The 15,586-nt window shown below is 42.6% G+C and overlaps 1 protein-coding gene across 2 annotated transcripts in view; it reads left to right on the forward strand.

The window, feature by feature from the left end:
• Positions 1-1,567: 1,567 nt before the first annotated feature.
• Positions 1,568-15,586, forward strand: part of LOC147605796 (E3 ubiquitin protein ligase DRIP2-like) — a 43,415-nt gene continuing 29,396 nt past the window's right edge. For both annotated transcript variants that reach the window (XR_015265015.1, XM_086792389.1), the window contains exons 1-2: positions 1,568-1,759; positions 2,245-2,516. Coding sequence is in view for 1 of the 2 variants with exons in the window: in XM_086792389.1 (XP_086648515.1) it covers positions 2,402-2,516 (115 nt within the window). In the remaining variant the exon portion in view is untranslated. The remainder of the gene's footprint in view (positions 1,760-2,244; positions 2,517-15,586) is intronic.

Here is a 15,586-nt window from a genome sequence, read left to right on the forward strand (position 1 = left end):
CGGCCCACATAGTCTCTCTATCGTTGTTTGCCATGTCTGACATTGGCAATTGCTCCTTAATGAGCAAGCACAGTCTTTAAATTTTTATTTTTTTTTTGGTGGATTTTTAGGTTTTCTTACAGTCCGTTACAGCCTCGGGAGGCTTGGCGTACCCTTCGTTGGGTTAAACGAGTGTCCGCTTGCCCTAATTAGCTTAGGCGCTACACGCACGTGAACCTCTTGGAGATATTTTTTCGACAAAGATGCATGCTAGTAGCTTCCCAGATGGAAGAGGAGGTCCTAAAACCTATTTTCCATTATTGTTTTAAGATGTTTTTTTTGAAATTTTTTTCCATGTTTTGCAGCCCGTTTTTGAAGGTGTTCTAAAAGGAATTTGAAAAAACTCTGTATGAGAGAGTTGTAGTATTTTTGGAGTACTACAACTTTGTGTCTCTTAGTCTTTCGTGATTTTGTCGCTTAGATCCTCAAAAAGTTACCCGAATATGGTTTGTAGTCGTTTTCACACTGTTTGGGCGATTTTTAGTGCTTTTAGGGTAGATTTTTGCCTCGATTGCTGAGGCTGCTGGCCAAAACGATCGATTTTGCCTTAGGACGGTCAAGACTGAATTCGAAGAGCTCGATGTTGACTTTCGAATGAATACTCTTGCTATCTTTAATGTCATGATATGTACACTTTGAATTTCATTTGGTTTTTATTTGGTTCATGGCTCTCTCATGTATTGATAGATTGTCAAAATGAGTCAATGCTTGAAAACCACATGCTTGTAGGGTGAGGAAGCATTGGTTGCTTCGTTTATTTTTGTGCTTTAAGTATGTTGCATGATTCACCTTTTATGAGACTGCGTGTTGATTTGAGAATACTAAAATGATAATACGTGTTAATATATTCAAAAGCTATTACAAGACCTAGTGATTTGGATGTATGGATGGATCTATCACCTAAAGCACAATAGGGTTTTTGTAGTCATTCAAGTTTGGGGCTTGCTTGGTTATGTTTGCTTGGTGTCTTATAACACTCATATGCCACATGTGACTGTCATAAATGAGAACCAAGAAGAGATAACTAAAATTTAATAAGAGCATGCCCAAAGTAAACCTTAACTCAAAGTTACTTAAGTGAGGATTGAAATGACCCACACAAATTTTTATGAGTGAAATGGTTGGGTTTAGAATTAGTATGAATTACTAATGAATGAGAATGTAGAGTGTCATAATCCATATAGAGTGGAGGAATGTGAAGCATTTTGAGTCTCTATTTCTCTAGACTTGTGGCCTCCCGCTTCCATTTCCCTTTCCCTATTCCCTCCCCTTTCTCTTTTGTCCTCGTTTCCTCTCTCTTTATATACATACGAGCAACGCCACGAACACATGTGTGGCAAGCCTAACATGGCATTTCTTCCAGTACCCTCTCTTGGAATGCAACCTAAAAACACACACACAAACAATGACAAAACACGAAAAAAAAAAACCTTTATATGTGCATGATGCGTACATAATTGGATGCGTTGTATTCCTATGGGTGGAATTAATATGGAATATATATATATATATATAGCATTAGCTTCGAGGGGACGTAGATCGGCAAACATCTCAGCGCTTGCCCACTGCCTATATTTCAATCCCACGTGCATTAAGAAGGAGGAGAATAAGAAGAAGAAGAAGAGAAAAGAGCAGAAGTCGGGCGGTACTTTCGTTCATCACTGCGAAAGAAGGTCCTGCATGTTCCCTTGTGTGTGCGCGGGCGCGCGCACGCTTGCTGGTAAGGTCTCGTCCTACTACTATTTTCACTGTTAATACCAACCATTGTACTACTAAAACAGTTTGGCCCCTAAAGCGTTCCTGCACGAAGCTGCCATTTCGTGCACGCCATTCCTACGTACGTTTCACCGCCGTGTGATTAACTGGCCATGTGTTGAGTTGAGGCGCACCCTTACAAGCTCGGCGTCCATTTTTCCCCATCCGTGAGGATTAACACCTTGGCAAAATGAAAGGCCTCCGTCATGACTCAAAGGAAATGCTGATGTATGTGGCTATGGCGCTAAGCTCCCATGTTGGCCCGCTTTCATGTTCGATATCCTGTCTTTTCTACCACGTAGCATTTCATCAATTATAATCGTCTTAGGGGTCACCTCTAACCATGTCATCTGTTTTCATTATACATTTGAAGTGCTTGCAAGGTTGTTAACACGTGCGTCATTTTTTTCCTTTGAATGTACATCTTATGTCCTTTTCTTGTGGTTTCAGGAGTACTACAGGAGACTGGAAGTTACAGGTGGTATAGCAATGTAGGAACAGATACCACACTCATTCCAAGGTTTGTGAGTGGTCGGGCTTGGAATGACACTGTCCCATTGGAAGCATCATGAACTTCATGCGGTAAAGTAACTGAGGTGCATCCAAGATGACGTGCAATCAAGTGAAGGTGGCCAGGCCACGGATAGTAGTGTGCTTACAATGTCCCCTCTGCTGCAACTTGGTTCATGAGGCTACCACAATTTCTGAGTGCCTTCATACTTGTAAGTGAATATTCCAAATTGTTTGTCAACCTTGAGCTTTGGTTTCTTGGTGAGTAAGGGTAACGGCTTAAGGGAACACAGTTACCAAGCCAAAAAAGTTTCTCATATGCTGATTTTCAAGTTGTGAATGCATAAGCTTAGTGCTCTCGTTCGCATTTGTATGCATGTTTTGCAATTTTGTCACCACATGTAACAGAGCAATGTCATGCCATTGTTACATGTAACACAGGTCACCACAACTTTTCCAGGGTGAAGAGCCAGTGCTTATACTCGTTTCACCATAGGTCATCGTCTCATGATTGGTTGTGCTGCTATTAATGTCGAAATAGTACTCAAAATGTAGCCTTCAGGCTTAGTTTGGTCATCAGATATCACCTCTTCCTTGTCAATTACATTTTAAGCCTATTTATTGTAGGAGATCAGCATGCCTTTCTGAGATCATATTTTTGACTGCTCCTTGCATTTCTTTTCTTGAACACATAAAGAAGGAAGAACAGACACTACAAGGTGTGCCTGAAACCATGATCTGAAAAAATAGTGCGCCAGTTATGGATGCTATGACATAATCTTACCTGCATTCTTGGGTGTAATGATTGCTGAGGCTCAACATGGTGAGCTCCCATTGCTCAGGCTTAAGTAGGGGAAACTTAAATGCATAGATCTTTGTCTAGCATCGAATCTAGACAGCATTTGCACAATAGAAGGGGGAGCAGTATGCCAAGCAGGGACACGAATGGGAGTGGAGCTGTGGGGTTTTGAACCCAGGACCTCGTGGTCGTAGGTAAACACCTTCAACAGTTTGGGGTATCACCTCATTGGCGAAATTTGGCTGTTTACTTTCATGTTTTTGTGAAATTTAGAATTAGGAAATCATATGTTAATTTTGAGTAGTCTAGCTTTCTCTATTTCTGAGAAATTTGTGTTACCTTAGAAATTTTGAGAGAATTTTCTCTTACTTTGTTGAATGTACTCTAGGTTTTGTACAGGGATTTCTTAGTGGGATTTATGGGAATGCAAAAATTTGTTTTTCATGGGGATGATCTTCACTCTTTATCTAAAATCACATCTTATTCTATTTTTTTGAGCCAAATTCCAGTAAGCCACCAAGTTAAAGCTACTTCTTGTTTAAATTTCATCTGTATTGGACAAGGGAAGTTTGAGATATTTGGGGAACGAGTTGACTAGTTCAAAACAGCCCACTGTGAACTATATGTCACTCATACTTTGGAGTCAGGTCAAGTCCTTTTTGTGGGAGTTTTGATAACATAGTCTTTAAGTTTTTAATAAATTTCGAAGGTATTTGGGCTGTTTATGCAAGAGCTGCACGTGAAGAGGACAAAAGCTATCATAGCTTTTTAGAGAGCCTCTTTTTGAGGGCAACTCGGTTTAACTCTACAAGGTTTTGTTCTAGCATTTTTAGGTCTTCAATATGGTTGGAAACATTGAAAATTTTTAGGTGTTGCATTAGGCACAAGCTCTATTCGATGCTCCATATTTATGCATGGAGGCAAAGAAGAGGGAAGGTCAGATTTGAAGAGATTTTTCTCTTGGAAAGATTGTGTGGCATTATAGGTTGGAGTTCCACTTTATTTCATGCTTGCAACACTTGAAACTTTTTGAACCCAACCTTTAAATAGAGACTTACAAGATATTCTAAGCATTGAAGTTGCAGTAATCAATGGAGTCTTGGGAAGATTTGGCTCATCTTTGATGTGGTGCGTCCTCCCCTCATGAAGGAACTAGTAGACATGTACTTCGAAGTCTCTTCCTTGCATGCCATTCTTTCCCTAGTACAACACCAAACTTAAGTCCTTGAAGTTGGAGTGAATGGTGAGACCAAGGCCAACAACTTCTTGGTCCCAAATCTCTATTCCTTCCTTCACTATATGCTTGGGTTTAATGGTCTTCTTGACAGGTAAGGAATGTATTGCTAAACTTGTCCACAATTGTCCATATAGCATTATTATCCTGTTGGGTAGTTGGCAAATCCATTATGAAGTCCATAGCTATACTTTCCTATGGCTGTGAGGGAATAGACAAATGGCTAAAGTAAACCTAGAGTCCTTTACATATCAAATTTCACCTTTTGACAGGTGATACATGTACGCATATATGCTTCTATGTCCTTGCACATGGCTAGCCAAAAGAAATAGCGCTCAATCATATGTGTAGTAGGCAATATACCTCAATGACGAGCGCATGGAATTCATCCATAACGTTTTGCCTCATGTTAGATACCACACAGAGGCAGTTATCCCTCTTGAGATAGCCATCTTTGATCACATATGAAGCAAGTGTAGGACCAGCCATCAAATCAGTCCATAAACTTGCAAAATCTGCATCGGAATGATACAAAAATCTCATGGAAAATGGGAGGCAACTGAAACTGCAGTCACATATGGTCTCTTGGACAAGCATAGAAGGGACATGCAAGTCAAAGAAGGTGATTGCGTTTTGCTGAAATTTGAGAAGGCTACGCTTCGGAAGAGGCCAGGACGAGAAGGATCATATCCTAAGCTTTCTCCTCGCTATTATGGACCCGTCAAGGTGATTCAAAAGATCAATGAAGTGTCATACATGCTTGCTTTACCTAGTCATTGGAAGATTCACAACATATTTCATGTAAGTCTTTTTCGGAAATATGTGGGGACAGATCCTAGATCCTGACGAGCCTGTCACAGAAGATCCGCCAGAGATTGATGAGCTTGAGGAGATCCTCCAGCCAGAACAGATTGTCTTTCACAAGGAGTGAAAGCTACCTGCAGGAAAGCTTTCCAGGAGATACCTTGTGAAGTTCAAAAATTATTTGCCTATTGATGCAAAGTGGGTAAATGAGGATTATTTTATTGACTACCCACAGTTGTTGCAGGCATATCTTGAGGCTTTTCAGTCGAGGACAACTCTTTAGAAGCCTGGGGGGATGTCACCAATTGGCCGACCATTTGGTCGATCTCCAGATTTGTGTCTGGTTCACTTGAGGCCAGGCCGGTGTCTCATGTGAAGGGGCCAGTATTTTTGCTTAACATGGATGGGAGCCAGACTGGTGCCACCCGTGTGTTAGCAGGATGGTGTCGTATGGACGGGAGCCAGACTGGTGCCACCCGTGTATGACTTGGACTGTGTTCTATCCATGGGATTATCACGCCATGGAAGAGCCAGTATTTGTGCTGTGTCTAGCCTATGGGACTGTCACTCCATAGGGAGGCTCGTGCCTGGAACTGTGTTTTACCTATGGGACTGTCACTTCATAGGAAGACCGGGATTTATGTTTTCTGTCGTGCCATTTTTGTGCCCGATAGATGTTTTATACTTGTTCCATGAACGGGAGATATGTCCATGATACTATTTGCACATGCATTCATGTTTTGCATGTTTGAAACTGTTTTCGCATGACTTGTATTCTTGTGTTTGCCTGTTTGACGTGCCACTTACTGGCGGGGACGCGTGGTAAGTGTATTGCACTTGCTGGTTTAATAGCTTTCCTTTCTAACCTTTAATTTTATAAGGTTGTAAGTTCACATTCATTTAAAAGTGGGCACCCACGTGTGGGCCAAGGTGGGGAGGGAAACCCCACACTTAACCCTTTATGTGTGTGGGGGTAGGTGCATGGCCACCTACCCACACCACTCCTTGAAGCTGGCCGCCCCCATGCAAGTGTGGGGAGCCGGCCAGCTGTGGTCGTATGCTTCCCCTCCAATCACCTACAAAGAGGCGACCATCCTTCTGCTCACAGACAGACGGCTGTGCGCTTCCTCCTCCTTAGGCTGCGCCTCCTCCACAGCAGATGGCTGCACAGCAGGCGGTTGTTTCCTCCTTTGCAAGCGACTGCATCTCTGCGCCTTCCTCAGGGCTGCACGCTGGTGAGCTGCTCTCTCTCTCCACATAGGTGGCGGCGTTTTTCCACAGCAGGCCACGCTTCCTCTACTAGCAGGCTGCGCTTCTTCTTTAGCTGGCGGTTGTGCCTCCTCCCCCTCTCCTGTAGGTGGCTGCCCCTTCTCCACAACGGGTGGCTTTTGCACCCTTAGGTGGCTGCGCTTGCTCTGTGGGACGCTCTCCGCAGATTCCAGTGAAGGCACAGGACCGTAGAGACTTGACCACTCAAGTGGGTCGCTCTCCTTCGAACGTCTACTTCGAGTTTCTTGTTTGGTACTGTATTCATCTCAGTTGTACATGGACATCATCTGGTTCATCGAACCCATGGAGCATTGTATTTGTTAAATACTTCCAATAATATATCATATATTGAGGGGGGGGTCGGCCCGTTCCGGCCCCAGTGCTGGTGTCCATCTATCAACATCTCATTTCATTTCATTTTCAGTTGTTATTAAGTTGTCCGTTCAAATTGTGATATTTAAGTTGTGCTATTACGCGTGTGGGTGTCCAACAGAGTCTATTCCCACTTGACGGGATCGGTTTCAGCTACGGTGTTATTTGTAGCTTGCATCTGTTGGAGATCGCTGCCGCCAGAGCCACGCCAGTCGCTCCACGTGAAGTGATGATCTTAGCTTACGCTCACGGGTCTCCTCATCACTATTGTCATTTTCCATGCTAGTGGTGACGTTGCCGATGCTTCCATGCCAGCCATTATCGTGTATTGCTCGACCCTAAGGTTCTATACATTCAAGTTTTAGGGCTTGTTTTCATACTTAGGGTTTGGCCAAAAAAAACTTCTTAAATATATTGAATAAAGAGCAATGTTATATGCCACCATTTTTCTTTAATTGGCCTCCCATCATGTGTGCCTTTGTGTTTGGCCTGGTTTTTGTGCATTGAAAGCAATATAGATGTTCAGCACCCTCCTAATCTAAGAGTTTTCACAATACACCCCTAAGATGTTATGATCCCCAACATGCGTGCCTACTGACAGTAAGTGCATTAATTGCCACTTCCTTACTGCATCCTTCTTGGATTGTGCTTCTTTAGCCTCGATTGTTTATTGCTTTCAATTAGTCAAAGCTAAGCAAGAAAATCTTGTGTCATTATTCCCCAAGCTTACATCAACAAACTCAAACCATGACCAACATATTGGAAATCATGGTATATTTGTACAGTGATATGTAGCAAATGTACAATGATATGCAGCAATATAATGCAAATCCCCATCCCAAGCTAGTAAAGCTAGTCCACAAAACACAAAAATCAAACACAACTCAAATTGCATTAAATCACCTCTAGATTTCTACACATGCATTCTTGTCTTTTTGGAGTTGTAGAGAGATCATTTGTATGAAGCACAAAAAAATCTGTCACATATTGTCCCAATCCCATTGTGAAACGGTTTCAAGTGTTTCATCTTGTGTTGTCTGCCTTACATAATCTTGATGTGGTATGGCTTCAATCTTCAGCCATTGACTTTGTTGGAATGTAATTGACCTTCAAGATCCTGCAATTGATATGTCCCATTAGAAAAGGTTTCATGCACAATGAAGGGGTCTTCCCATTGTATCCTAAATTTGGTTTGGAATGTGGTGTCAAGAGCATTATTATATCTTAGCACAAGCATACCCTCCTTTAAGTGCTTATTACCCAGCTTCTCATTGCCTTGATTCTTTTCTGACTAGCCTCCTCATACCATCTGATGGCTTCTTATCGATCCAAAAGAAGAGAGTGTAGACTAGACCATCTCCTTTTTTGCTTGTTCCTCTTGTGACACTTTGTGCCGCAAAAGAAAGTTAAGTGAAGGAAGCATATTATTTACAGGCAATACACATTCTTCACCATAAACCAAGTAATAAGGAGTAAATCTTGTGGCATTCTTCTCAGACACTCTGTATGCCCACAAAGCCCTGTCCAAATACAAGTCCGAATCATTCGGGTGGTCTTCCACCAATTTGAATAACAATTTTTGTAGGACACCATTAAAACTTTCCATAGGCCCGATGCATTGGGGGTGGTAAGGAGTGGCATCTATGTTTTATATCCAACCTCTTGGTAAGATCTTTGACCACATCAGTCCTAAATTCTCTTCCTTGGTCACACTAACAAGCTCCAAACGAACACCAAAACGACAACAAATCATTTCATAAATGAACTTACAAACCTGTTGTGCTCTGGCATTGCTGGTTGCTCTGGATTCTGGCCACCTAGTTAGTTAGTCTATTGCAGTGATAATACAATGATAATATAATGTTTCTTGCTTCGAGTTCTTGGAAGGGGTCCAATAACATCTATTTTCCATTTTTCAAAGGCTCCATAGCTTAGAATAGGATGCATAGACCAGGGAACTAGCATTCTTTTTGAAAGGCCTTGCACCCATGACAACTCTTGCACCAGTGATGTATATCCCTTTTCATGCTAGGCCACACAAGTTTTGATGTTAAAAACTTTCCTTTTTGTGATGTCAGTTCCATAGTGACCTCCACATCTTTCTTCCAGGCAGGCTCTTAAGCAATCCCAGATCTCATCTTGATACAAAACTCTCCTCATAACACCATCAGTTCCTTTGTGATGAAGGAGATTACCAATTAACACATACCTCATGGCTTTCCTGACAATTGCCTTCCTCTCTGAAGAATCCAAATCTTTTCTTGTAAAACCATAAGAAGAACTTGCTGTTCCTCATAAAGAGACTCTTTGCCTTGATACAAAGGCTTCTAGACTACCATAGCATGTATATCTTTGGTGAAGACTTGTTTTGCTAATTTATGCGTCCTTTTGTTGTCTTCCTTGGATACATGTCAAATATGAAAAGCTTGAAAACAATCAAGAAGTTTTCTTACCTTAAAAAACTAGCTTTTCATTTCATCCGTATTGGCCCTCCAAGTGCCCTGTACTTGTCTTATGATCATCATAGAATCACCTTTTATAATCAGTCTCTTAACTTTCTTTTGTTTGCATTTATCAAGACCTAAACATAGGCTAAAATACTCAGCCTCATTGTTGCTTTTTACCTATATCTCTTGACTGCCAAACCACAATTCTTGTCCCTGTTTGTTAATAAAAACAAACCTAGCACCTTTTCTGCGAACACCCCTTTTAAAAGCTCCATCAAAAAACAAAGTTCCGTCTATATCTCGAAACTCCTCATACATGCTATGATTAGGAACAACTTGCTGTTTAATGTCTATAGTGAGTCTGGGTTTAACGTGGACCTCCTTATAGGTGAGCATATGTAAGCCCATCGGGGCATGCAATGACAGACTGAACCACATGTTCAAGAGATAAAGATATAGAGAGAGAGGGGAGAGAGAGAGAAGGGAATAGGGATCTTGCACAATACACCACACTGAGTGGGGACCAAGCCCGCCTCGTTTTAGGAATTTATTTAGGAACAATCCGCGGGCACGCTTGCCAGGATCAATACAATCAATGAATACAAAATAAGCAGATATGCCGATGTAGGATATCCAAGTCGATGTCAATGTCGAGGCACAAGATCTGTGATGTCGAGCACACCACGGGGATGACCCACAAGTAACTCTCATCGGGCTAATATCAAATCTAATGAATCCAAATCCAAATCCAATTCCAAGTTCATATCGAAGTCGAAGTCGAAGTCCAAATCCAAGTCCAAGTGAATGTTCATATCCAAGTCCAAGAATCACTCGCTCATCCGATGAGTAATCTCAAAAACTCCTACAGCCTTGTTGATGAAGAAAACCATGGAAAAGCTATTTCTGGCAAGAAAAACTGATATAAAACCGGTTTTAATGGTTTCCGAGCGATAAAAACCTCCAAAAAGCAATTTTTAGGGTTTTTGGAACAATTTTAGGGTTTTTGAAATTTTTAGGGTTTTTTTTAATTTTCAGTTTGTATAGTTCCGTATGGCTATACAGATCCATACAGTCGTACGGATAAGTGATGACATGGCACAACAGTTGATGGAGGCGCTCTGAATCAGTGGGCAACGATGAAAAATTCCATGATTTGGTTCATGATCAAGTAGATGATGATGGAGAAGATGATCTCCACGCTTCAACGAAGATGGCAATGCGATGAAGAGGTTCTTCTTCAACTTCATGCTCAAAAGAGGATTATGCTTCTTTTATGTATGGGGAAGCCTTGCTTTTTGCCAAAAAGTGATGCTTTTGCCTTTTTACTTTGCTTTTCGTCCTTTTAATAGTGACATATTCTCAACTTTAGTCAAAAGTTCTTGTTTTGCTTTTCTAGCTTCAAGGCCTTGCTTTTTGGCCCCGGGGCTACTTTTTGAAAAAGCAGCTTTCAGCTTTTTGGTCCGGCTCAGTCTCCACTTTCCAATGGTGTCCTTGGCTCGTGGTCAACCCTGTTTGACTTATTGCTTTTTGACCAAGAATGGTGCTTTTTTTTAATCAAACCTTATGGACCCTGTCCCCTTATCTTCTTCCACCTATCTGATGTTCGGGCATGGGTTTCATCATGTGAAATAGAGCTAGAAGGGCCAAATAGTTACATTCCCTCTCTCTTATATCGCAGTTGTCCTCAATTGCGGACTGCAAGTGTTCCAAGCACATTAATATGTTTCATGTATATTCATGTTTTCCAAGTACATCATGTACATCCATATGTTTTCAAGTATATCCATGTGTTCCAAATATATCCATGTTCCAACTTCCAACGTATATCCATATGTTCGAAAATATATCCATATGTTCCAAAGTACTGGCCCCATTCGATGAGCTTGTGCATTTGGTCTTTCCCCATGTTTGTGGTGTCATCTGCACATCTGGCAATATCTCAATGCCTTTCCTTTAACCAATGGCTTTGTTCTTGATGGTAATTCTTCATAGCATGTCACATGTGTTAGATAAAATAAATGCATACTTATCTCCTACAAAACTAGATACGAGCTAGTCAACAAACAAGTATGCATCAACTGCACAGGTAGTCTGGAGCCCAGTGGACTATCACATGCCATAAATCCAAGCATTGTCCGCACATTAAAAACAGCACACAAAGTCAAAGAAATTCAAAATACATCAGTATGCAATGCACAAGTAATGATCCTCCTGTTCATGGATTGTCCTGTTTGGTTTGATCGAAACCGTGCTGAGCCATCTAGCTCCCAAGGGAAACTGCTCAAACTATCGCTCAAGGCCATTTGGTCACTAAGACCGCCCGAGAATTCATCAATAGTCATCTGGGCCATCTGGTCGCATTGATCATCTGACTATGAAATCCAATACAGTCATTTGGGCCATCTGGTTGCAATGACCGCCCGACTGTGAAGTCCAATACAGTCATCTGGGCCATCTGGTTGCAATGACCGCCCAACTGCGAAGTCCAGTACAGTCATCTGGGCCATCTGGTCGCAATGACCGCTCGACTGTGAAGTCCAATACAGTCATCTGGGCCATCTAGTCACAATGACCGCTCGACTCTTCGAAGTCCAATACAGTCATCTGGGCCATCTGGTCACAATGACCGCCCGACTGCAAAGTGCAATATAGTCATCTGGGCCATCTGGTTGCAATGACCACCCGATTGAGAAGTCCAAGATATCTGGCATCGTTGCCTCCCATATACAAATCTCGTTCTGGCATTTTTGCTGTCCAATGGGACATCCGGCATCGTTTCCACTTAAAATATAAATCTTGCTCCTTGAGTGATGGGTATCGTTGCACCCAAACTAGAGCATGTCCAAATAATCATTATATAAGTAGAATGATGGTCAATTTGAGTCCAATATATATACAATGAAGAGGGCTAGAGGTACAATCCCTCCCTCTTAAATCTGTCTTGATTGCAAGACGTCCATATCTGTACTTCAAATACATTTGGACGAACCATTTCCTCAGAAGCTCGTAGTATATCTCGATAGTCCTTGAAGTACTTCTCTGGCATCCATTTCGCGTTTAATAGCGAATAACTCTCGAATTCCAAGGGAAACTTTCTGACCACTGTCTTTCCTCTTTTTCTTGTAGAATGAAACACAAATCTCTTCTGGTTATTCCACTCATGGTGAATCCATCAAAACAGGCTCCTCTAGGGGTAACCTGTACATGGTTTCAATAAACTGTCATGGAAGGCATTATATATCCTTGAGTGATCTGAACGGTCCAACCGATAGCTTACACTGTTTATTTGCTTGGTATCCTGAAGAGGTCCATATACGATCATTCCCTGATTTTGGCAATCCAAAGATAAAATCCATAACAATACTCTCTCATAGAACATTGAATGGGTGCAATAATCTTGGTAGCTTTTAACGGTCAAAACATGACCATCTGAAAAAAAAAACCAAACATTCTCGAATGTATTACTCAACGTTCTTTCTCATACAAGGCCAATAAAAGGAGCTTTCCAAAGCTTAAGTTGTAGTCAGTTTTGGCCTCAAAATCCTGTGTGTCACATAAGCGGGGTTGTATTATAAGAAAACGCTTTTTGATAACATAAAAATTCATTCCGCAATCTGTTCCAAAACATCTTTGAAATCCTCTTTGGTAGCATAAGGATACTTCATCAAAGTGAAATCCAAATGGTAACCCATAGAAACCGCATGGCTCAAGGGATTCCGAGATAATGCATCTGCTTCCTTCTTGACTTTGACATTCACAGGCCACAGCATGGCGTGCTTGGTTCAAGATTGCTCCAATGCAATCTCATCATGTCCAACCCCAAAAAGGTCTAGAATAACCAACAATGATCTTTTGCTAGCATAAAGTCTCAATGCTGCAAAAGGGTTCTGTTTCAGCTTTGGTCCTCAAAGATTCCACGGCTTTCTTTGCCAAGAGTCGTCTCTCTCTCATGCACACACACACACACACTCTCTCTTCACGCACACTCTCTTACACATAGAAACTCTCTCTCTCTCTCTCGGCCCAAGACATTTAATGGTGTAACTATTTGGTCCTCCAAGCTCTTTTCACATGATGGAACTCCTGCCCAGACACTTGGACTGGTTGATGGACACATGGGAAGGAGGATCCTTAGGTTGGCACAAGAAAAAGCACCATTCTTGGTCAAAAAACAGGGAAAAAAGCAAAAAGTCAAACTATGTTGACCAAAAGTTGAGGGCACCATCGGAGAGAGGACATTGAACTGGATCAAAAAGCTAAAAGCCGCGTTTTCAAAAAACAGCTCTAGGGCTAAAAAGCAAGGCCATGAAGTTGTAAAAGCACAAATCAAGAACTTTGGCTATTATTAATGTCATTTAGTAAAGAAAAAGCAAAAGCAAAAGCAAGGCAAGGCAAGGCAAAAAGCAGGAGCCCCCATCTAGTATATAAAGAGGCTTGTACTCTCTTGGAGGGATATAGAAGAAGAACTTGGTAGAGAGTTATCTTGGAAGTTCATCATCATCGTTACCATTATCATCTTTATCTTCGTCGTCCAAGTATTACCCTGCTCCTCCATCTCTGCCAGTAGCCACCTTTGCAGAGCCCATCCCCGCCATTGCTACGCCCAGCAGCGCCCTGCTCCGTCATTGTTCTATCGGTGGCGCCGCCCAGTAGCACCCTGCTCCGCCATATCTGTTGCCTACTGCTCCTGCATGCCCTGTTGTGCCTGGCTGCGCCACCACTGTGCCACATGTAGCCGCCTTTGTTGCTGTCTCCAATTGCTGCTAGAGCCAGCCAGGAGCGCTAGCAATGCTCGTACAAGAACTGCCTGCCACCCTTGCGCAGAGCCTCCTGCAGAGAACCGCCGTTTGCACCGCCATTAAGAGAACTGCTGCCTGCGTCTCCAGTAGCGCCGACTGTTCCACCTCATAGCGCCGCCGCCCTCAAAGCTCCGTCCCTGTTCCGCCACCACCTTAGGGTGTGTCTCTTGGGATTTCCTTTGTCTGGATTGGGTGTAGAGATCCTTGTGGGTATTTGGGAGCATCAGATTTGATTCAGACGTTGGATATTGGTACTGGCCCAGTGTAAGACTCTTGTGGGTCATCCTAGTGGTAAGCTCGGCATCAGATATCTTGTGCCTCGACACCGACTTCAGCCGACCTCGACACCGACACTCTTGTTTGATATTGTATTCATTTGTTGTATTGGTTCTAGGCTCTAGATTGGGGGATTGTTCCTAAAATAAATTCTTGAAAAGGGGGCAGGACTTGTTCCCCGCTTAGCGTGGTGTACTCTGTGATATCCCTATTCCCATTTCTCTCTCCCCCTTCTCTCTCTCTCTCTCTATATCTTTTGTACACGTGATTGAATCTGTCATTGCATGCTCCGTTGGGCTTACATATGGTCTAGCATCCACAGCAATCCTCTTGATGAACCTCTTGGCTTGATGTCAATCTGATGATCTTCCAATCTCGCTGATTTCTTGCTTTGGCTTGTTGGGACAATTTGCAGCCAAGTCTCCCTTCTTTCCCTTACCTGTTTCCTTTCTTTCCCTTAAATGTCCTGAAGAAGCGACATCTGAGATAGCAGGCCTATGAGTAGCCTGCGTGTCTCCTGAAACCGGCCTTCAAAAACTTGAGGGGCGGTGCAAAAACAAACACTCGCACAAAAAGCACTTCAACACCGTCTAGCTCCAACCAGTACCATAATGGGGGTGTAATATGTTATACATAGGCGATGGCGAGGAAAAAATACCTTGGAGCATGATCTCCGGGTGTGAGTGTAAGTGAGCTAACCGCTCCTGGATATGGTGCTGATGTCGAGCCCGTATCTCTGTGATCTCCCTCCGATGTAGTTTGGGAGTCTGGTAGCCTGGTGCTCTCGGTCTCCGTCTGGCTCGGAGGTCCGCAGCGCGTTGAAGTGTAACCCCCTCCTGTGTCAGGGTAGGCACTGGGATAGATCTCTGGAAGAAATCAGTGAGCTGGGTGTCCCCACATGTGCGCTTTTTTTTTTCTTCGTGAAATGGTGTTTTATATTATATGTAAAAATGTACATCAGCCACATGGCTCACACAGAACCTATGGCCCCAAAAAAAACCCCCACAAAAGATCCTCTAAAGGATCATGACTATGCAAACCTGTACACTAATAAGAAAGCCTCCTAGCCAAATAAGCATCCCACATAAAAGCATCAAAGATGAGCCAGCCGAGCCGCCGTAGACCATAACGAAATAACAATGTGCCCATGTATTCCAGACAAGGAATCAAAGATGAACCCATTCCGTGTAGTCCAAATATGCCAAAGTCCTGTCCATCTAAGGAAATGGAATATCACAAGGTGACTGTCCGAAGTAATGACTTGAGGACAAATCCCAAATAT

This window comes from Cibotium barometz, chromosome 58, assembly GCF_041138505.1.
Source record: "Cibotium barometz isolate CiBa-2024 chromosome 58, ASM4113850v1, whole genome shotgun sequence".
Classification (NCBI taxonomy): Eukaryota; Viridiplantae; Streptophyta; class Polypodiopsida; order Cyatheales; family Cibotiaceae; genus Cibotium; species Cibotium barometz.